This window comes from Mus caroli, unplaced genomic scaffold (genome assembly GCF_978045245.1).
Source record: "Mus caroli unplaced genomic scaffold, Mus_caroli_1 scaffold_7, whole genome shotgun sequence".
NCBI classification, from domain to species: Eukaryota; Metazoa; Chordata; class Mammalia; order Rodentia; family Muridae; genus Mus; species Mus caroli.
In genome coordinates this window covers 39,864,746-39,888,254 of record NW_028227262.1, presented here as the reverse complement: position 1 = coordinate 39,888,254, position 23,509 = coordinate 39,864,746, and the positions used below count along the sequence as shown (strand labels likewise).

Sequence of the window (23,509 nt, the reverse complement as noted above, 5' to 3'; positions counted from 1 at the left end):
CCTCTCAAGTACCGAAATTGTTGACATGCGTTTGGCTGGGAGACCCATAATTTGGGGGGGGAAAAAAAAAAAAAAAAAGAAAGAGGAAAGGCATGTGACAAGTGAATTGGCACCAAGGCGAGGGAAGTCTGTATAGTGGGAGTCACCATCAGGTGGCGATGTCGCCGGAGGGCGCTGGGAGTCTACAGGACCGCGCCGCTCTTTCCGTGCGCTTCCGCGCCTGCGCTGGGCCAGGCGTGGGGGGGTAGGGCGAGTCATATGACCCGCTGGGCTTCCTGGCTCCGGCCGTCGCAGCCGCCAGCCTCTGTCTGCCCGCGTCGCGCCAGGGGCCCCGCCGAAGAGCCGTTGGCGGGTTCGGGGCCGATACCCGCTCGTGGGAAAGAGTGTCCGCTGTCGTCCGCGCCCGTCCACGCTCGCAGCCGGCCGCCGCCATGCTGGCGCTCATCTCCCGCCTGCTGGACTGGTTCCGTTCGCTCTTCTGGAAGGAGGAGATGGAACTGACGCTCGTGGGGCTGCAGTACTCCGGCAAGACCACCTTCGTCAATGTCATCGCGGTGAGCAGCCCTCTGCGGGCGGCCTGGCCGGCGTCTCGCGCCTGTCACCTCCCCGAAGGCCGGGCCGGGCGATCCTGCGTGTGTGGGCCTCGGAGTTGTAGCCGGAGCGTCGGCAGCCGGAGGGTCCATTCCACGTTGTGTTTTGGTGGTGGTGGTGGGGCTGTGCCTTGAACACAGCCTGGAAAGGGTTAATCCGACTCTGCCACACTTGCCGCCTTTCGGGCTGTAGAGGCTGAAGGGTTAATTCCAACCTGTCACTTGTTCACCCGGACGGGTGAGCCTGGCCTTTTCCAGAACGCCTGCGACGGGGACGCCTCTCCTAAATCTCCACTTGGGACTATGGAGTCGCATTGTGAAAGCAGGCAACCCGTGTGGGCGCTTCTGTGAATGCCAGGGGGGAGCCTCGGCGCCTCCAGTTCGCTTGGTCTTTGTCACTTGTCCATGGGGCGTCGGAGATCAAACTGATGACCTAGCTTACTGGGGGAAGCTGTAGAAGAGACCATTCAGATCCCAGTATTTACTAAGGCAGGGAGTAAGGGCGAGGCGAGTCTCGGTTTCTCCACAGCTGATTGTGTTAAACGGGTAGATAGATGGATCTGCATTCTACATAAAGTTAACTATCCTGCAGGCTTTGGACTTTAGAGATTTTTTTTTCCTTCCCTCTTGCAGAAGGAATTTGTTTGGATTGGGACGTAGCTTATGGAGGCTCAGGGAAGTTGCCTAGTAAATATAATGTGAATTCGGTGGGAGAGTGGTTGTTGAGTTTTGCTGTTTTGATTGGTTGGGAAAGGAATGGGCGTGAATGTCAGTCTTTGGAGCCAAGGAGTCATTGCACAGTCTTAGGGCTGTACTTAGAGGGTTGAGCTTTACAATTGTTCTGATGAGAAGTGGAGGCAGTTCCTAGACCTTCAAGAGGATTGTTGCAATCCTCACACAGGAGACAGCTGAGCCGCCCGACTGGTTTGGCTACGCACTGCCCTGGGAGAACCTAGGTAACTTGTGACTCAGTCCCTGTAGTAATAGAGCAACAGGCGTGAAAGAGAGGAGCGGAGACTCAAATTTCTTTCGAAGATGGCTGAATATATAAGGAAAATTTCCCGTACTTCATGTTAGGCTCTTTCTGTGTTGCCTCTACCCCGACCCCAAGAGAACAAGGCAGAACAGACTTTAGACTTTCTTTCATACTACAATTTTTCTACAGTCTTCAAGCTGTTCATTTTCTGTTACCCTAGATAAGAATTGGAGTTTTCTTGGGAATCCTGTCCCTTAGGCAAGATCGAAATGGTACACGTGGGTGTGTTGGGATGGCCAGTTGTATTTGCTGCGGAAGAGGAGTCAATGCATGGACCTGCACCCATGAGTAGAATCTAAGAGATGCACTGCTTACTCTCGTGCCTGTATTATCACTGGACAGTGTAGCTTGATGTAACAAGCCTGAACTTTTATGCCATGCAGTTCTGGATTTGCAATCTGGATCTGCCACTTAGCAGCCTTGGGTCTGGTTGAGTTGATTTCTGTTTTCTTGTCTATGAAATGCAGATAACAATGGATTCCTTAACAGAGTTGCTCTAAGGTCTAACTAGGAGGAGTAGGGAAGTGTTCACGTGTAGATGGCTGTACTACCCAAAGCAGGCACAAGGAGATACATTGAGAAAGGACTGAGCCGGGCTCATTTCCTTTGACTCTCAGGCCAGTGTTGTCTGCAGTTGCAGATTTATGGCTTGTGGGAAGGAAGCACCTTAAACTTCCCTTCCTTTTGAGTTAGATTCTTTTTAACAACTATCCAATATCAGCAGTTCTGTTGACCTTCTGCTATCAATATTAGACTATTCTTTTTGAATTATGGTGGTGTAGGTGATCTGTTAAAGATCACCCAAGAAAAAGAGGCTATGTTTAACTTACTTTAGCCATTACAGATTCTATATATATCATAAAACATTACACTATCTCCCCCCATACACACATACATAATTATGGTCTGTCAATTAAAAATGTTACCGTCCAAGACTTGGTGATGCTTACCTGTAATTCCAGCATTAAAGAGGCGAGGCAGGATGATACTTAGAAGTTTGAGGGTCTGCTTGATGTACATCTACATAACAAGTACCAGACCTGGCAGGGCTATACCGTAAGGAACCCAGTCCAAACACACCCGGAGCAAAAATAATTTAGGGAAAGAAGAAAAAAGGCTAGACTGTAAGTACTCGATGGGGGTTTAAAATGCTGAGAAGGAGGCTGACTCCTTAGACACTACCAGCTTAACTTGTTTCTCTCTTTCATCTAGTCTTTGTTCTTTTGAGACAGAGTTTCACTCTGTGGTCCTCTGACCTTGAACTCACTAGGTAGTCCCAGTTGGCAAATAAGTAGAGATCCTCCCGCTAGACTCTCCCAGGTAGATGTCCCTGCATCTTCCTAAACATTGGAGGAAGAAGTCAGCTAGTTTACATTGGGAAACTTAATTTCTTTTATTTCTTTTATGTGGCCCAATCCTAGTATGTTGGGCTGTTCAAGAACAAAGATACTCAGTTTCTCTTATTCTTTTAAACCTGAAATGGCACCTTGTGTATTAACAGACATGAGGTGCAGAGTATTGTCCTTTGTTCTGAATGCTATTGAAAGAAACACCTCGAGACTTTAATTTTCTGATATGTCATAGAAATGAAATAATGTCCAGTTACTGTGTTAATGTTGGTGCAGCTGTGTAATCAGTCATGTGTCCTATATGTGTAATGTAATGTTTTGTTGAGTAATCATTTACTGAGACACTTAGATGGGTCATAGCATAGTTACTAAAAATATATATAATTGGACTTGGCAAATTATTATAGGGTTAAACTCTTGTTTTTTTTCCCTCGAGACAAGGTTTCTCTGTGTAGCCCTGGCTGTCCTGGAACTCACTCTGTAGACCAGGCTGGCCTTGAACTCAGAAATCCACCTGCCTCTGCCTCCCAGGTGCTGGGATTAAAGGCGTGCGCCACCACTGCCCAGCATCTAGTGTGTTTTGTTTTGAGGTAAGGTCTGATTCTATAGCTCAGGCTGGCCTCAAACTTGGGTTTCTTCCTTAGCGGCCTGCTAGTGCTACAGGTCTACAGCACCACTGCCATCTTAGATGCTTATGAGCTTGTAGATACTTTAAATCATCTCATTTTACCCATATGGCTAGGAAAGGGTTTCAGTGTCAAAGCTGACAGGTAGCCAGAATAGAATTAGGACTCAGGCCAATGTATCATTTTTTTTTTTTTTTTTTTTTTTACTATTCTCATCTGCCTCTTTAAGCCTGTCTTAGAGCCGTAGAGTGTAGAACTGGGAGATCTAGAGCCTTTACAAATCTTTTTCTGGGATTGGAAAGATGGCTCAGCCATTGCTGCTCTTCCAGAGGACTTGTACAGTCCCACCACCCATGTCAGGGACCTCACAATTGCTTATAACTCCAGGGCCAGAGGCCTCTGAGAAGCCCTTGACTCACAGAAACACATTGTATAGTTAAAAATGGATGTCATAAAATTTATGTATAGTTCTGCTAACTGTGGTTAACTGAAAGAGTTATATATGATTGTGTTATATTGCTACACAGACACATACTTACACATAATTCAAAAGTATCTCTCTCTATAAAGTACAGGGAAATGGAAATGTTGATTTCCTGTGCTGACTTTGTATATTGTTTATTTGGCCATGCTAGGGGCTGAACTCAGGGGTTTGTGCAGCGCTGGATGGTACTCATCAATTGGCCACACCCCCAACCCTAATCAAGGCATCATATAGTGACATAAATTAGGAGAAAGTGATTATTCAGGCAAGAGGAGCGGCGGACAACCATGGACAATTCCATAGCTAGCTAATCATGCTCACTGTTATTGAGCTATCTTTAACATTTCAAAGCAGGCTCATTTTAAGTTATTTTTTACAGACATGGTGACACTGTATCCCAGGCTAATCTTGACTCCCTCATAGCCTAAGCTGGCCTCAAACTTGTAATAACCCTTCTGCTTCCTGAGTCTTGTGGTACAGATAAATAGAATCATACTTGGTTTTAATTTTGAATTTTGTAAAATGGCTTATTTTAGCTTGGGGTGATAATGGCAAAACTAGTTTTGTTTTTAAATGTACTGTCTTAAGTTTAGATGTTAAACAAATCCAGAACTCAGTGTGGAGGCTGGCCTTCTGTATGTCTTAGGTTCCTAGGTAAGGAACCCGGGGCATTCTGCCATGGAGCACTCTTCTGGGTTCTTTGCTTCTGTCAGTACTTTCAGTATTGGGCTGAAATACTGAAAGAATCATGAAAACCTGATGTTCTCATTCATATCCATTTTAGATGATGGTGTTTAAAGACTCTTTGACAACTTAGTGGACTTCCCAGTTTCTCCCAGATTATCACTGAATTTGGAGGCAGAGAGGATTGTGCCTATATATTATATAAAATTTAGTTTTGGAAGCCCTTGAGAGCTTCCTTGATTTTTTTTTTTTTTTAAAGAGAATTTATTTATTCATGTGTGTATCTGTGTTTGGTTATATGCACAGTGTTTGCCAGTGAGTGGGGCAGCAGGCTTGTTACAGGGCTCTAACAGTGGTCTTGATGATGGCATGACCTGTACTCTCAGCCATAAAGCCATCTAGCACTGCAGCCCTATATCTTTGGTAGGCTGCTTGGAATTTGAAGGGCTGTGTAGAAGAGATGTGGAAGAAATCACTTGTGTTTCCATCACCTAGGTGAACTCAGTGTTTCAAAGCATTTTTGTCTTATTTTCAATTGTGTATCCAAATTCCTTTTAAGAAGTTGTAGCCAGGCATGGTGGCGCATGCCTTTAATCCCAGCACTCCGGAGGCAGAGGCAGGCGGATATCTGAGTTCGAGGCCAGCCTGGTCTACAAAGTGAGTTCCAGGACAGCCAGGGCTATACAGAGAAACCCTGTCTCGAAAAACCAAAAAAAAAAAAAAAAAAAAAAAAGAAAGAAATAGCACACTTGCCACCAAGCGCAAGTTCCATCCCTGAGACCCGATTTCCACAGGGTCACTGTCTCATGCTCCCTCACCCTGGTACAGGAGCAATCTAGGGCCAGAATATAGCAGAATGTGAAAAAAGTTTCCCATTCTTACAGGCAAATTGTGTAAGTACAGAAGTACAGCTCAGCCTCTTTTTTTTTTTTCCAGTTGCATGCATATCTATCTATCTATCTATCTATCTATCTATCTATCTATCAGGGTGTAGGGAATGGAGAGATGGCTCAAAGACTAGAGTGTACTGTTCTTGCAGAAGACATGAGTTCAGTTCTCAGCACCCACATCAGGCAGTTCACAACTGCTTGTAAGTTGATCTCTCTTGCCTCCAGGGGCACTTGCATGCTCATGTGCACATACCCTGACACATGCAGATGCATGCACAGAATTAGAACTAAAAGAATTTCTAAAGCAGACTATAGGGCATGAGGTCAGGTTTAGTCTTTGGCTGTTGATAGAATGCTTCAGGGCTAGGGGCCCATAAACAACATTAAATAGAACAAGGCAAAAAAAAGGCTAGTTTGTCACAGAAAAATTTGTCACTGTAGCATGTAAAATCCATTTTTCATTTGCTGCAGGAAGGACAACGAAAAGTGTCTCTCCTACTCTGGAAGCCACTGCCTACTTCACCTCCTTCAGTGACTGTCCACGGGAACTGGTAGCCCTTTGTACCTATAGATGGCTTCACCATGCTCACAAACACCTACACTTATTGCAGTCAACACACATCTGGGCTTGCAGGAGGCAGTAATAGGCGGTGGTTCCCTGGAACAGGAGCAATCTAGGGCCAGAATATAGAAGTATGTGCTGTAAAGAAGTTCACTGTAGCTGAGCTTTTTAGTGCTTCACACTTTGTATATTGGGTCATTTCCTCATCAAGGACCATGAGTGGTTTCTCGGGCTTTGCCAGTTTATCTGTCTGAGCTGCCTTTTCTGAGGATGAGTTCTGGAGCTGGCAGTTAATGAAAAGATTTGAACACACTTCTATCATGCGGCCAAATTACATTCTAGAAAGTGTATTCCAATAATTGTGAGCTCTTCTGTATTCCAATAATTGTGAGCTCTTCTGAATAGATACACCTCTTTATCTAAAGTTGGGCATCAGGGAAGCAATGGCCATTTGCTATGTGTAAGGCAAACAATTCTTACACTGGCAGCATTTAGAAACTGCTTTGCCATTTGTTGGTGTTTAGGCAGAGCAAATTTTAAGGAGTGCCCTCTCTCTCTTAAAGATTTATTTATTTATTTTATGTATATGATTACACTGTGACTGTACAGACGGTCGTGGGCCTTAATGTGGTTGTTGGGAATTGAATTTTAGGACCGCTGCTTGCTCCGGTCAACCCAACTCAGTCCCTGCTCACTCCCGGCCCAAAGATTTATTTATTATTATATATAAGTACACTGTAGCTGTCTTCAGACACACCAGAAGAGGGCGTCAGATCTCATTACAGGTGGTTGTGAGCCACCATGTGGTTGCTGGGATTTGAACCCAGGACCTTCAGAAGAGCACTCAGTACTCTTCCCCTCTGAGCCATCTTGCCAGCCCAAGGTGTGCCTTTTATGTGTCAGTAGCTGCTAGCACTGGGACTCTAGGCAGCTTTTTTCTTTATCTTTTCTTTGAGTCTTAAAGGCAGAGTGTACTACAGCTCTCTAGTGGCTTGCTGTACAGGTCCTTGTGGATGACATGTTCTAGATGTCTGGTATTGGCATGTATCCGTATTTACTTTACTCTTTGGTCTTGTTGTAGTGGGGGGATGCTGCTTGCCTCTGTCCCTCTTCTTACAATCATTTTTTTCCCTTAAGTCTCACACGATGGGAAGAGAGCAGACCTGCAAGCTGTCCTCTGACTTCACCACACACTTAAGTATAATTAAGAAAGCACTGGCATATTGTTTGTAATTGTAAAGTTAATTTGTATTCTTGAAAGTCATATTTAAGAAAAACTAGGGAAATATATAACCTATTTGCCTACTATTTCAGGTAAATGATTTGAGGTTTTTTTGTTTTTGTTTTTGTCTTTTAAGGTAGGGTTTCTCAGTGTAGCCCTGGATTTCCTGGAAACCCACTCTGAAAACCAGGTTGGCCTTGAACTCAGAGATCCTCCTGCCTCAGTCTCAGTGTTGAGATTAAAGGTATGCTGCCCACCCCCAGGCTGGCTTTAGTTTTCTGAGATGTGACACTTTCACTCATTGGCTTCAGAGTCCCAACTACAAGCCTTATGCTCTAAGATGCTATTTTTTTAAAGGTTACTCTGCTTCTTAAATTAGTTACTGGCTCTTGTACTTGGATCTAGTTTCATAGTTTGTCTAGTTTAATACACTAGAATGATTTTCTATTTTACTATTATATTATCTCTTCTGTGTGTACATGTGTGGTGGTCAAAGCACCACCTATTGGAGCGAGTGATCTCCTTTGACCGTGTGTGTCCTGGGGATCAGACTCAGGTCATCAGGCTTAGTGGTAAGTTTACCTTTACCTGCCAAGCCATTTTACAACCCCAGAATGATATTCTTTCTTTTTCTTTTAGACTTCTTATTTATTTTATGTATATAAATATACTGTCTCTCTTCAGACACACCAGAAGAAGGCATTGGAACTCATTACAGTTGTGGGCTACCATGTGGTTGTTGGGAATTGAACTTAGGACCTCTGGAAGAACAGTCAGTTCTCCAACTCCCAGAATGATATTCTTTTCTCATATCAAGAAAAAACACTTTTAAGTTTTAAAAATTTATAGAGCTTTAAGGATTACTTAGTAATCTCCCAGCGGCTGGTGCTGTAGCTCATTGATAGGCTTGACATGTTGGCTGTCCAAGACTGGCTCAGCCCACAGTACTGTAAAACAGCGTGCCTATAAATATGTCTTTAGAACTATACTAGCAAAATAATTGTAGGCTTCAGGTATCTAAGAATTAGCCTCCCCCCTACCCCTAAAATTTTTTTCCTCCTAAACTGGGTTAGAAAGAAAATCATGTGTTTGTAGAATGATACTAAAAATATTTTTGTACCATTTACTTAGTAACAGTTAATTTAACATGTACAAAGTGTTACTATAAGGCTAAATTTAATAGCATGAGTTCTATGTGGTTGAGTTTATTTGAACTCTGTTTAAGTGACTATGTGAGTTGGAAAGATAGCGTTTAGGAACGGAGAGCCAGCTATACTCCCTAGTTCAAGGCTGCCTTCTGCAGTACCGCTGTTTGCAAGTCCTCTAACCCTTGTCCTAGTTTGCTTTCTATTGATATAGTGATAAAAACCATGACCAAAAGCAAGTTGGGGGAGGAAAGGGATTATTTATTCTTACACTTCAAGGTAACAGTTCATCTCTGAGGGAGTCAGGGCAGGAGCTGAAGCAGAAGCCGAGGAGGAATGCTTACAGGTGCTTTCCCTGTTCTGCTCAGCTTGCTTTCTTATACAACCAGGACCATGCACCCAGGGTGATAGCTCTCACAGTGAGTGCACTTGCGGGTGTGAAGTAAGGTGAAGAAAAGCCAAACATGAGGGTGAGGAAGGATGAATAACGCAGTGGACACAAACACATATCTAATTGTTTTTCTACCTTTAATTCTGTCATGGATTGTTTTGGGTTTGGTGGTAGCTAAATGAGAAAAATACATTCAATACTGAAATCAGCGTGGTAGAGTCAGTATAAAATTTAGTATGAAGCTTTATAGCTTCCATTTGGATGCCAATTTTAACCATATATAAGTTTAGTAAGTTATATAGACTTTGAGTCTGGCTAATTTTGTTTGGTACATGACGTCTTTGTTTCTTTGCTGTTTTTTGAGAAAAGTTTATAAAAGTCATTAATCAAGAAAGTGCCTCATAGTCATACCCACAGGCCATTCTGCTGGAGAGAGCACCTTGATTCTATGGTTCCTTGTTCGTAGATATGTCTGTATTTGTGTCAGGTTGACAAAACCTAGCTAGCACACCCTCAATTCAATGCCTGTTTCCTCATGTGTAAAATGGGCATGTGTAAGCTAGGGCATGACTTCCAGCATTGTCGTGTCAGTATTTAAACACTCTCTGAGCAGTGGGCACATGGGAAGAGTCTATTTTAGTGACTCCTGTGTCACTGTGGCTGAAATAAATACCTCATCTTACAGGAATAGTTCTTTGTCTTGTGACTTGAGAGGATTCAGTTAGTGTTCACTGGTGTCCCATGCTTTTGGTCAGAACATTAAATTGGCAAGACTGTGGCTTAGCATACTTCTAACTTAAAAAAATCACATGTATGTACAAATTGTTTATGTGCATATACTTGTGTGTGAGAGTTGCTTGTTTTCTTCCACCATATGGGTCCATCAAACTTAATTTGTCAGGATTGGCAATAAGTGCCTTTATCTACTAAGCCATCTTGCGCCAGCCCTGTTACTAACTTCTTGGCATTGGAAGCAGAGAGAGGAAACAGAAGGGGTCAGGGATAAGGTATATTTCCCAAGGTCTTGCTGTGTGACCTTTCTCCAACCAGGCCCTTCCTCCTACTTTTGACCTACTTTTCATAATCCCGTCATACTATAATCCATCAAGAGCTTCATTTTAGTGTGGGGATTCATGCCTGAAATCCAGCATTCAGGAGCCTGAGGAAGGAGTTACAGGCCAGCCTCAGCAATGTTGGTCTAGGTCAGCCTGGATTACAGAGTGAAACCCTGTCTTAAAAACCCCAAACTAAACAAAACCTAAATACATCTCCATCATACATATGCATATCCTAACTAAATGTTGCCATCATACGTATGCATATCCTAAAGAGATATGCTTTACTGATCTTCTAGGTATTTCTGTCTATCTAGCTGACAAGACTTACCATGAGTTTTAGCTGTTACACTACTGTAATCTGCTCACCTTGAAAGTGGGGACTTTTCTTTCACTGATAACACTCTAACTGTGCAGAAGGTGTTTGGTACATGCTGGGTGCTTAGCTATGTCTTCTAGTAAATCAATAGTATCCAAAATAGAAAATTAAGCAAAAAGTGTATTTATGAACACACATTAGTATTTTAGAGCTCAAAATATAATGTTAAGGGTAGGTTTTATGCCTGGTGCCCTGGCACACACCTTAATCCCAGTGCTCTGAGGCAGAGGCAGGCAGATTTCTGTTGGTTCTGTGAGTCTACATAATGAGTTCTAGGCCGGCTAGAACCATGAGATGAGACCATGTCTCAAAAACCAAAAAGAATTGGGGGAGATGGGGGGGGGGGCGGGCAGAGACAAAACCAAATGGGGGTCTCATGCCAGCATGTTTGGGGTTGAAGACTCAATTCCTGTCCAAATTTCACTTGATTGTACTTTAAGGATTAGTAGCTTTGTTTAGGAAGAAAACCTTTTTTTGCTTAGTTCTTGGAAATTTTTGAGTGTTTTGAATTTCATCACTGAGACAGACTGACAAAGGTGTTCAGCCCTAGACTTACTAGTAATTCCCCACATCCTCGAGGCTTGGGGGTGCGAACTCAGGACCTTGTGTTAGGCAAATACTCTTCCATTAGACTAAATTCTCAGCCTCATTTTCTTTCTTTCTTTCCTTTTCTTTTCAAGATTTATTTATTAACTTTATGTATATGAGCACACTGTAGCTGTACAGATTGTTGTGGGCTTTTATGTGGTTGTTTGGAATTGAATTTTTTTTAGACCTCTGCTCGCTCCGGTCAACCCTTCTTGCTCAGTCCCTGCTCACTCTGGCCCAAAGATTTATTATTATACATAAGTACACTGTAGCTGACTTCAAATGCGCCAGAAGAGGGCGTCAGATCTCATTAGGGGTGGTTGTGAACCACCATGCGGTTGCTGGGATTTGAACTCAGGACCTTTGGAAGAGCAGTCAGTGCTCTTACCCCGTGAGCCATCTTGCCAGCCCCTCATTTCTTTCTTAACTAGAATGGATGTGAGAATAGTACATTTAAGCTGGCTTGGCAGTGCAGACTGATAATACTAGCTCCTCAAGAAGTTGAAGCAGGAGGATTGCAAGTTTTTAAAATTACTGTGTACACAAGAAGAAAGCAACATTATAGACTTACTTGAAGGTCCCATCTAAGCATACCCTTGACCAGAACTCCGGCATTCTGGAGAGAGGCATTCCAGTTAAGGGCCAGGTCTGTCTTTCCTATGGCCTTAATCTCCTTACCATCTTGTGGCATAAAGCTTAAACCACATCTCTGTTTCCTTGAAAGACACAGAGGTTTCCTGACCAGTATTGGTTTAATTCTGTGTTCTGAGCCTAAGAGTTCTAATCTAAGCTACAAGATTCCAGGTCTTCACATCATTCTTGAGTTTCCATAAACATCAGAACGGAACAGTAGTAAGGTTGGTTAGCTGACTTGTTTGTAATCCTATAACTTGTAAACAGTGGAGCAAGGTACAGGATACCTGCATTATCCATCCTCGTGTTGAGAATTGTTTTGACAATGAATACTGTAATGCTCCAGAGACAGGAGGTGCGTGACACCTGTCTTCACCATGTGAGGAGAACTGAGAGGGGCTTCATCGCTGACCTAAACCTGGCATGTGCCTCCAATGCCAGCAGTGGAGAACTGGTACAAGAGAATTGTGAGTTTGAGGGCAGCCTGAAGCAGGTTTTGTTTGTTTGTTTTGTGAGACAGGGTCTCATACTTCCAAGAAGACTCAAATTCACTTTGAAGCTTGGGGTGGAGCTGAACTACATAATCCCTTGCCCTCTGTTTACTAAGTTCTGGACTTTCAGGTGGATGCCACCCGTGCCCACTGAGCCTGAAGTTTAGAGTTTGGGGCCATGAAGTAGTTGAACTTTGCATGGGACTTAGCCAGAGACACTCTTTAGGGTTGCTTTGCCACTTGATAAGATCAGCTCCTTCAGGCCCTGTAAGGACTGCCAGTTTGGAAACCGGGTATGGCTTGTTGCAGTGTTACATGCTTGCCTTTGTGTTACATATGAAGCCACTGTTACTGACTCTTGACTATATTAGCTTTCCTAGGAACACATGTAAATCTTGGCATTTCCTTTGGCTAGCTTTGGAAGAGGGGCTAAGATTTGCAGGCGAATTAGTAAGATGCGTGTGGGGGGAGAGACAAGGGAATGGATTTTCCTTGTAAGTGACTGTGGTGCTGACAGGAGATGCCAACGTACTAAACCATTTAGTTTTTTCTTTGTTTTCATTGTATTTTCGTACTTTATGTGTAGGGGTGTTTTGCCTGCATGCATGTCTGGGCACCATGTGCACATCTAGAGCCCATGAGTCACTGGGGCTGGAGTTATAGACAGTTGTGATTCCCCACCGTGTGGTTACTAGGGACTGAGCCCGGGTCCTCTAGCTGAGCTCTCTCTCCAGCCCCCTGAGCTTTTCTTTGCCTTCAGGACTTTGGTCTGTTTCTGCTCCTTTCCCTTAGGTAGCATTGCTTACACATTCATTCAGGTCCCAGGTCTCTGGAGCTTCCTCAACTCGTAATTAGGCTTCATTTTCCTGTTCTCTACTTGTTCAAACTTGGAGTTATTTGTGGTAAGTATCAGCATTCCTGTCTCTGCTTGCACAGCATACTCTCTTGGTATGTAGCACTGGGCCTGACTCGGCAGACACATTGTAATTACTTAGTATAGTGTAGTAATTCTTAGTATACTAAGTATTACTTAGTATAGTATAGTGAAGCAGTATAGGGTAATTCCTAAGTATTTATTTTTTAATTTTAATTTTTTTGAAACCCCTTTGAGGCAGGTTCTCACTATGTAGTCCAAGCTAGCCTGGAATTTGTTATGTAGCTCAGGCAAGATTCAGTTTGTCACAACATTATCCTTTTGCTTCTGTCTCCTAAGAGCTAGGTTTGCATGTATGACCCACCATGCCTGGCACTAGCTTCTGATTCTTTCTGCAAATTTTCGGTCCTTGTGTGTGTGTGTGTGTGTGTGTGTGTGAGAGAGAGAGAGAGAGAGAGAGAGAGAGAGAGAGAGAGAGAGAGAGAGAGAGAGAGGGGGAGAGAGAGAGAGAGAATGAGAGAGAGAGAGAGAGAGAGAGAGAGCGCAACTAAAATGGTCCTTTGTCATAACTCACTGTACGTGTTAGGCCATCTTGCTGAGCAGTCCGCTCGTCTCTCTTACTTTCCTGCTGACAAGATTGGTTGCCATTACTAGCCTAGGCGTTGTAGATGAAGTTGCAGCAGCTTGAAGTTGATGCTCTTGTCAGTGTTGAATGTAGAATGCCAGCAGCTTCACCTCCTTGAAAACTTCTCAAATGGCTATTGATTGATGTTGTGCCTTAAATGTACAGTGGCCTCTGGGTTCGTGTGGTTGAACACTTGGTCCCCAGCTGGTGGCACTCGGTCAAGGTTGTGAAACCTTTAGGAGGTGGGGCCTCCCTGGAGGAGGTGGGTCTCTGCTTATGTGAACAGGCTTGTGCCTTCACAGCTGCTGGCTTCTGCTTCTATGCCATCTGTCACCTCCCTGCAGCAAACAATGAGCCAAAGTAAACCTCTTCTCTTCCAAGTCGCTTCTTGTCAGGCATTTTGTCGTTTTTTTGTCATGGTGATGAGAAGAGGTAACTCCCCTAGTAGGTTAACGCTGACTCCCTCTTTTCCTGTAAGTAATGACTCTTGCTTGCCTGACAACAAATAACCTTGAAGTGTTTGAGGTTTATATTTAAGTGTAGCATAACTACAGTTTTTAGAAGTTAGGCTTGGGCTTAACTAACAGTTTTGTGACCTTGATATCAAATTTTTGTTTCTGTAAGATGAGGTCAGTGAAGTGGATGATGGTTGGCATCACTATTATTGCTATTGCTGAGGTTGCAGTTACATATGGATTATGAGGATGCATTAACATATGCTTCTGGGGATGGAGCCCAGGGCCTCGTGCATGCTAGGCAAGGATGCTACCACTGAGCTGCAGCCTCAGCTCACCATCAATGCTATTTTTATGAATAGTATTCATCAGCAGTAGGTATCCTGCTAATTATAAGATGTTCTGCTCGTTTGTTCATTCGTTTGTTCGTTCGTTTGTTTGTTCGTTCGTTCCTTCCTTCCTTGCATTTATTTATTTATGAATTTGTAACATGTAGCACAGGCTGGCTCTGAGCTGGTGACTTTCCTGCCTCCACGTTTTGCGTGCTGAGACTCTAGGTGTGTGCTGTCAAACCTGACTTGAACAATGATGCATTTTAAGTAAAGAAATCACAAGTCCTTAGGAACATTCTTGGTACTAACTACAGTCTCTTTCTGATCTTCTGTTTTCTGATACTCTCTGATAATTGTAAGTGGGTTATAGACAGCTATAAGTAACGGTGTATCTATCTAGCACTCCCCTTTGGAATCTGTGTCACATGCCATGAATCAATATTTCATGTAAGTGCCCAGACTCACTGTAAAACAATGCTATTCAAACTGACAGGGCTGATCAAATGGTATTGCAGTGCTCTGTGTTTCTTCAAGGAGACCCAGAGGTAGAGTGGAGAGGAGCCATTGAAAGAGAGTCTGTGTTATCCTTGGTGTTTTCTGCAGCCACACTATGCCCTGCTGGAGAGAGATGGATGTGGGTAGAGAAATGACCTACTGATATCTCAAACAGATAGAGCTGTGGTGGCTTGGATGCGAATGCAGAGCCATAAGCTCCAGATTAATGCTTCTTTTATTAGGTACCTTTGGTCATGGCGTCTTGTCATAGCAAAAGAGGGGGAATTAAGAGGATAGCTGAAAGGAACACATTTGGTTTAAAGTATTTTTGGGGACTTAGACTCTGTTTAGTGTTTTCAAAACAATGTTATTAGGACTGGTGAGCTAGTTCAGCGGATAAACGTTAAATCCCACAACTCACATATGATGGAAGGAGAGAACCCACTCCTAGAAAATGTCCTCCGACCCCCACTTGTGAGCTGGGGCGTGTATTTCTCCCCAATAATAATCAAGTTAAAACTCCCAATTTTATTAAATGTTGCATGGTGGTGCACTCTGGAGACTGAGCAGAGGACCAGAAGTTTAAGCCCACCCTCAGCTACATAGTTTGGGACCAGCTAGACTACAAGAAACTCTGTCTCAAAGAACCAGAAAGGGGAAAAAAGTCAATTGGCAGAATTGAACATGGATTTCAAGATAAATTGCTTAACATCAAGTTGGTCACATTCTGCTTCTAGGGAAATAAATTCTGCTGTTTAAACTGCAACATCATTAGTGGCTATTTAGGTCTGCAATTAAGCAAATGTGAGAAACATGAGGAAGTCACGGAGAAACTGTTTCCTAGGTTACATTTAACCCATGATTCTTGCTGTACTCAGAACCTTTACAGCTCAGGATGAGGGCTGAGATGGCGCAAGCACAGTAAACTACTTTGCCTCAGAAGTATGGGTTCAGGTGTGGGCACACAGGAAGATGGAGAGGAGAATCTCTGGGGCTTGTTGGCCAGCCAGGCAGGCACCAGGCTCCAGTGAGAGACCCTGTCTCAAAAAAAAAAAAAAAAAAAAAAGATGGCGAATGACGAGGATGATGTCTGATGCCAGCCACTGACCCAGAACTCCTAAGCCTCCTGCTTCTCAAGAAGTGCTGGGATTATAGGCACACACCACCATGCCTGCTGTCAGTCAGTGATTATGTGGACAGCCCTATTGTGTTTATATGCTATATTGCATTTAGCTTTTTATTGTTGGTGCTGGGTGTGAGATCCAGGGGCTTCCTGAGGTTAGGTAGGTTTGCCGTGGAACCGCATCCCCAGCCTACTCCTAGCACGTTGAGTAACAGCCCTTCTGGCCTTCACCTATCTTCTCTTTGGTATTCTGTATAGATAGAGTGCATGTTAAGAAGCTGGTCTGTCTCAGGACTTCACTCCAGAGCCAAGCCTCTAAAATATTTGACGAAAAATCTGCTAGTACAAACCTGTAATGGATTGCTTCCCTCTTGCTGCCTTCAGGAGCCTCTGTCTTTGTCTTTAGACAGTTTGATGGTGTATGTCTTGGTGTAGGTCCTTGCTTAGAGTCATCTGGAATTTCCAAAATAATTGTGTTGGTCAGCTTGGCGATGTCTCACTCATCCATTAGCCCCCATTCACTTTTTGAACATTTTTTTCTTTTATTTTTGAGGATTATAATATAATTAAATATATTTATAATGCATTCTCCCTTCCCTCTCCTCCGTTTAAACCTTTCCATGTACCCCTCCTTACTCTCTTTCTAATTCGTGGCTTCTTTTTTCATTAATTGTTACATGCATATATGTATATAACATATCTTTCTAAAGATATGTTATAGATATACAAGATATACATATCTTTCTAAATGTAACCTATTGAGCCTGTGTAATGTTACTTTGTGTCTGTTTTCAGAACTGACCATCTGGGATTGAATAAGCAGTTGGTGTGCTCTTCCCTGGGAAGACTTTCTCCCACTCTTAGTTGCTTGTAGTTCTTTGTGTAGTGTTGAGAGGTGTGGGCTGTCTTCCATTCACTTTGGTTTGTGTGTTATCCTTCAGCTCCTGATTAGGCAGTCATGTTGGTCAGATTTTATGGGTGTAGTTTGAGACTCCAGAGTTTGTGGGTTTTTTTTTTTTTTTTTTGGTTTTTCGAGACAGGGTTTCTCTGTATAGCCCTGGCAGTCCTGGAACTCACCTGGCCTCGAACTCAGAAATCCGCCTGCCTCCGCCTCCCGAGCGCTGGGATTAAAGGCGTGCGCCACCACGCCTTCAACCTGGTGGAGCAAGCCATGAATGGTGGTACAATGATACAAACCTGTAACCCCAGTATTCTGAAGGCTGAGTCAGGACTATGACATTTATCTTAATGTTTAATAAGGCTGAAAATTTGCAGTGTAGGGTTTGACAGAAGGCTCTGTGGTTGGGAGTGCAGGCTGTTCTTGTAGGGACCTGAGTTTTATTTTGTTTGTTTCTTTTATTATATTATTCTTTAATCTTTTTTTTTTTTTTTTACAGTGCAGTCATTATCCTCCTCCCAGTCTGCCCACTGACTCTTACCCTGTATCTTCCCCCACTCTCCAAGAGAATGTCCCTCACCCCCTGCCACCAGACCTCCTTACTCCCTGGGGCCTCAAGTTTCTAGAGGGTTAGGTGCCTCTTCTCTCACTGAGGCCATACCAGGTAGTGCTGTGCTGTATATCGGCTGGTGTATGCTGCCTGGTTGGTGGTTCATTGTCTGAGAGAGCAGTGTGATCCAGGTCAGTTGAGACTGCTGGTCTTTCTATGTGATCGCTCTCCTCAGTTTCAGCTTTTCCCTAATTCAACCACAGGGGTCAGCAGCTTCTGTCCATTGATTGGGTTTAAGTATCTGTATCTGATTCTTTCAGCTGCTTGTTGGGCCTCTTGGACGGCAGCCATGCTAGGCTCCTGTCTGTAAGCACACCGTAGCATCAGTAATAGTGTCAGGCCTTGGAGCCTCCCGTTGAGATGGATCCCAATTTGGGCCTGTCACTGGATATCCTTTTCCTAAGGCCCTTCTCCATTTTTGTCCCTGTAGTTCTTTTAGACAGAAACAATTCTGGGTCAGAGGTTTTGACTGTGGGATGGCAACTCCCTCCCTCCACTTGATGCACTGTCTTTCTACTGGAGGTGGGATCTACAAGTTTCCTCTACTCACTGTAGAGCATTTCATCTAAGGTCCCTCCCTTTGAATTCTGAAAGTCTCTTACCTCTCAGGATTCTGGTACATTCTAGAGGGTCTCTTCACCTCCCAAGGTTGCCTGTTTCCATTCTTTCTGCTAGCCCTCAGGGCTTGAGTCCTGTCCTCCCCAATATCTGATCATTTCCCCCTTTTCCTCTCCCTGTGCCCTCTCCCACCTAGGTCCCTCCCTCTGTTCCCCACCCCCACCCCCACTCTGTGATTGCTTTCTTCTCCCTCCCAAGTGGTATTGAGGCATCCTCACTTGGGCCCTTCTGCTTGTTAACCTTTCTGAGTTCTGTAGATTGTATTCTGTACTTTTAAAGCTAATATCTACTTATTAATAAGTGCATGTCATGCATGTCCTTTTAGGTCTGAGTTATTTCACTCGGGATGATTTTTTTTTTCTAGTTCCATTCATTTGCCTGCAAAACTCATGATGTCCTTGTTCTCAATAGCTGAGTAGTATTCCATTGTGTAAATGAACCACATTTTCTGTATCCATTCTTCTGGTGAGGAACATCTATTCTTTTCCAGCTTCTGGCTGTTCCAAATAAGGCTTCTATGAACATGGTGGAACATGTGCCCTTATGGCATGACAGGCATCTTTTGGGTGTATTCCCAAGAGTGGTATAGCTGGCTCTTCAAGTAGTTCTATTTCTAATTTTCTGAGGAACCTGAGTTTGATTTCTAGCATCATCACTGGGCAACTCACAGCCTCCTGTGAGTCTAGCTCCCAGGGATCAGACATCTCTATCCTAAGAGGACATTGGTGCTCACATACACATACCCTACACACCACTGCATAGACACACACTTGAAAAGAAAGTCTTAGAAAAAGAGTTGCAGTATATTCTGAAGCCTTTCCATGCAGCTTTTTGTTGTGTAGTTTAGACTGAAGGACTTAGGTTACATAGCCTGCTGATTTCTATCACTGGGTGCCCCTGACAAACCACCCAGTAAAGCTCTAATAGATACCTACCTAGAAGGTAACTTGGGATTTTGACTTTTTAATTTTCCTTTCCATAATACATTTTCCCCCTCCCTGAGATAGGTCCTTACTATGCAGCCCTGGCTGGCCTGGACCTCATTCTATAGTCTAGGCTAGCCTTGGACTTTGAGAGCTATCTGCTTCTACCACCCCAGCACCAGGCCTGAAGTTATGTATCACTGTACCAGGCTGCAATTTATTATTATTATTTTAAATATGGGTTGTTACTCTGTAGTCCAGGATGGCCTGGAACTCACAACTTTCTTTTACTTCAGCCTCCCAAGAGCTGCAATTATAGGCTGGACCTCTCTGTGTACGCCCCTTCCCCTTTTGTAACTTAAAAAAAAAAAATAGGTAGCAGCGCATAAACACTTCAGAGCAGGCAGTGGGAAGTAGGTCTGTCCTTTTCCTCTGACTTTTTGAAATACCCAGTACTTACCAGAAGGAAGGAAAGCTCAAAGGCTCACCTTGCTGTTATTTCCCATCCATCCATCCACCTACCCACCCACCCATCATCCATCCATCCATCCATCCATCCATCCATCCATCCATCCATTTCAGAAAGAGTCTACAACTAAGTTCCAGTCTATGCTGGGGTATAGAGTAAGATCATATACCCCAAAGTAAGTAAGTCTGTATTAACAAAGAAACAATCTATTTAAATTCATATCTGTTAATATACAGTTGTTTATTAACAATTACTCTTGCTCTTTAATGTTCATGGGAGATGCATTCATACCATGCTTACTGTAGCTCTAACTTATTTCTTTAGGGTATCTGTTCAATTTTGATGGCTTCTCAGTCTTTCTGAATACTTGAAGATACTGCACGGGGGAGGGGTGCTTGCTGGGTTGGTTGAGTAGCAAAATGAATTTACACATAGGCAAACTGAAAATTGGAGGCATTTTTTAAGGCATGGATTTGATGAGATCGTATGAAAATGCTGTCAGTGACAGGTTTTGCACACAGGAAGCTTCGCGAGATCTTGGAAGTGAGTGCTCTTCGGGAATAGAGGTTACCAGAGTGAGAGTGTCATGTTCCTAATTGAAATTGGGGCTGGAGAACATTTTAATCCTCAGGAGTTTTCTTTGAAAAAGAGATTGTTGCTGAGTGGCTCCCCTGGAACATGCAGGCAAGGAGAGTTAATTAGTTGTTTCCAGTGAGTTAAGATTGGAATACAATTGGGTTTTGCATTAGTAGTTCTCATGTATCATTATATAGCAAGTTGTTGTAGAGAGAACTTTAGTCTGATATGTTCAATTTGCATAGCCTAATGCTACATAATAGTAAGACCTTCACGTGATTTAAATGTTTCTAGTCATAAGATCTGTCTTGGAATGCATATTGTTATTTGTGGTGCTGTGTATAATGATTATATATATATATATACACACACACACACATATATATATTTGTAGTGCTGTGTATAAGGATTTTATATATATATATGTGTGTATATATATATGTATGTATGTGTATATATATATGTATGTATGTGTATATATATATATATATATACATATATATATATATGAAAACTTAACCACTACTCATCTTGAAAAATAGACTTTGCAGCCACTATCTGGACCAGGCAAGCCTGCTTGCCACTCAAGAGCTGCTCATCAGAGGCAAACTATTAGAGTGGCTCATGGGGATATCGCAGCTATGAAGAGTTAGACACCATACTGCCTGAGTATAGGTTTGCTTCACATATGAAAGGAATGTGCTTTATTTTAAATAAAGTGCTTTATTAAATGCCAGCAGCTCAGAAACAAAGATGCTTCATCTCTGGTGGCTTTTGAGATCAAGAAGAGAAAAAGAAGCCAGAGGAAAGGGAGCAGAAAGTTTTTGAAGCAATGAGGCAGGATCTGGTGTAGGAACTTAGGAAAAGTAATTATAGAAACAGATCACGTGTCCATTCCGTGAGCGGTTCTTAAGGTTCTCTATATCTGTATCAGATCAGAAGTGACAGCTAGACTGAGGTGTAGAGATCTAGATTCATTTTCAAGTGGCACAATCAGGATGATATGCGGCAGTTGTCTTTGAGGAGTTTTGTTGTTGTTGTTGTTGTTTTTGGAAACAGGGTTTCACTGTGTAGTCCTGGCTGTCCTGGAACTCTCTCTGTAGACCAGGCTGTCCTGCAACTCAGAGAGATCCACCTGCCTCTGCCTCCAAGTGCTTAGATGAAAGGCGTGCCACCTCCACTACCAGGCTCTGGTTTTGAGTTTGAATTGTCCTTTTAAAGTTACTCATGCAAATGATATTTTTAAATATTTATCTTTTTAGATATTTATGTAGTGCCATGTGGTGTGCAATGCATGTACAATCATACATTGCATTGACGTTTAACCCCATAGCATTATGTGTGCTCAGACATGTGCTCTATGACTAAACACTACCTGAGACATTTATTTATTTATTTATTCATGGTGAAAACATTCAAAACACATTGTTGTAGCTTTATGAAATGGGCAATTTGTATCATTACCTATATTTAGTTGTCCAACATTATCGTTAGGGGATGTAAAAACCACCCCTTCAGGAAGGATTTTATTGGATACTCATTTGCTCTCTATCACTGCCTCTTTTGCATAGACTATTTTAATAGTTCTTGAGCAGTATTTTTAGGCTTGTTTTGTCGTTTCTCTTTTCTTTCTACTCATGAAATGAGTGAATGATTAAGTGGATGGGAGAGGCAGAGTGGCTGAATGGCTTTATAAGACCACAGAGGAAAGAAGAGCGCAGTAGGTGCTTATAACTGTATAGCGCAGTTAACTCTGTCCATGCTGTCAAAGACGTAAAAGGTGAGGCTCCGAGCAGCTGAGCACGGATGCCTGTGAGGGAGCGGCTTTGGCCTGTGTCTTGCTGCACTTTTACTTGCCGACTTGTGCACCTAGGAGACATCACTTTCATCTTTGCGGACAGTCTAGATAAAATACCTGCCTTACTCGGCGGTTGAAGCCATTGCCAGTTGATTTGAATAGGTGAATAGGTAGATATAAAACTGGCTACATAACCAGTGCATTTGCATGGAGATCTTGTTTGTACAGAGGTCCTATCTGCAGCATGCCTGGAAGGCTGTCTTTGTCTCTGCCAGGGATTTTCTGAGTAGTTTGAAGATTGTTTTTGAGTCTGGTATTGCTAATTATGCTGGGTTTGAAAAAAATAATCTTGCATTGTTAGGATTTTGCAACAAGTTTTATTTGATTTTTTTTTTTTCTTCAGAGAAACACTTTTCTGAATTGGCTTATCTGGTGTGATGGCTCATGTGGGGAATTTGCATCATTTAGAAAAAGAATACCTCAGCTGCCTATATCTGTAGGGGAATGGGAAGTTTCATTTTATAGTTCTGTACACTATTCCTTCACTTTGCTTATATTTCTGAAGAGAGTTCTCACTCAAGGGCTGTGGGACTTTTGAGGGCTTTGCTAAGATGAATCCCATAACTTGTACTTTTCAACTAATGTCCTGTAGGGAGGAAGTGTGTGTGCAGTTGGGAGTGGATCCACATTGGTGCCTAAGAGTGAGAACAGATGGTTGGTGTTTTGAAGGGATGACTGGCTCAGAAAACAGGAGGAGCCAGTGATTTGCATGCTCTTTAGGATGATGCTAGAATGGACAGTATGGATGAGTTTTCTCACCCTTCTAAAGAGAGCCTTAATAGTGGCATCCACCCTGGTGTGTGTGTGGTGGCAGCTGATGTAAAGAAGCCTGTTGCAGTGATCTATGCATTTCCAAACAAAGAGGAGCTTGGACTTGAAAAAATGCACACATACAGTTCACTTTCTGGCTTCTAAGTTACAATGGAAACATTGGAGTCGATTGTAAATCAGTTCCTATTGCTACAAACAACAAACCAGGCAGTTTTAAAGTCATGGGTTTATTTTTTTTTTCTTTCTACAAAAATTATAAAGCATGCTTTCTTCTATTAGAAGACATTTGTAAGTTAGTGTCCTTTGGAATAGTGAAGACATTTTCAATCTGCTTTGTATTCATGTATCCACTTCTGAAGTAACTGTCAATTTCTTATGATTGAGTGTAATCATGGAATTTGCTCTGCCCCTTATGTACAAGATGTTGTGACAGCCCTTTGTGTTCTAAGAGCAAACACAGTTGGTAGAAGCTGCTGTAAAAATGTTCTTTGACCATCCCTGTTTTAAAAGCCAGTCAAGGTTGAGGATGTGTCGTTTTCCATGGAACTGGGGATCCTGTGGGTTTCTGGTTACAGCTCTCAAAAGGGAAGCCCGAGCAGGGCAGGTAGCAGGGCCCCAGGTCTCACCCACTACCGTGATTTTGCCAATGGCAGCAGCAGGGATAGCAGGGGTGTGAGCTTGTCCTGCCAGGTGGGTCTAAGGTCCAGCAGTGAATGCTTCCAGAGAGAAAATTCTTTCCCAGAGTGTTACAACTCAG

The 23,509-nt window shown here is 43.0% G+C and overlaps 1 protein-coding gene across 1 annotated transcript in view; it reads left to right on the top strand.

The window, feature by feature from the left end:
* Nucleotides 1-242: 242 nt before the first annotated feature.
* Nucleotides 243-23,509, top strand: part of Arl8b (ARF like GTPase 8B) — a 42,095-nt gene continuing 18,828 nt past the window's right edge. The window contains exon 1 of the mRNA XM_021164831.3: nt 243-554. Within this exon, the coding sequence (XP_021020490.1) occupies nt 432-554 (123 nt within the window). The 5' untranslated portion in view covers nt 243-431. The remainder of the gene's footprint in view (nt 555-23,509) is intronic.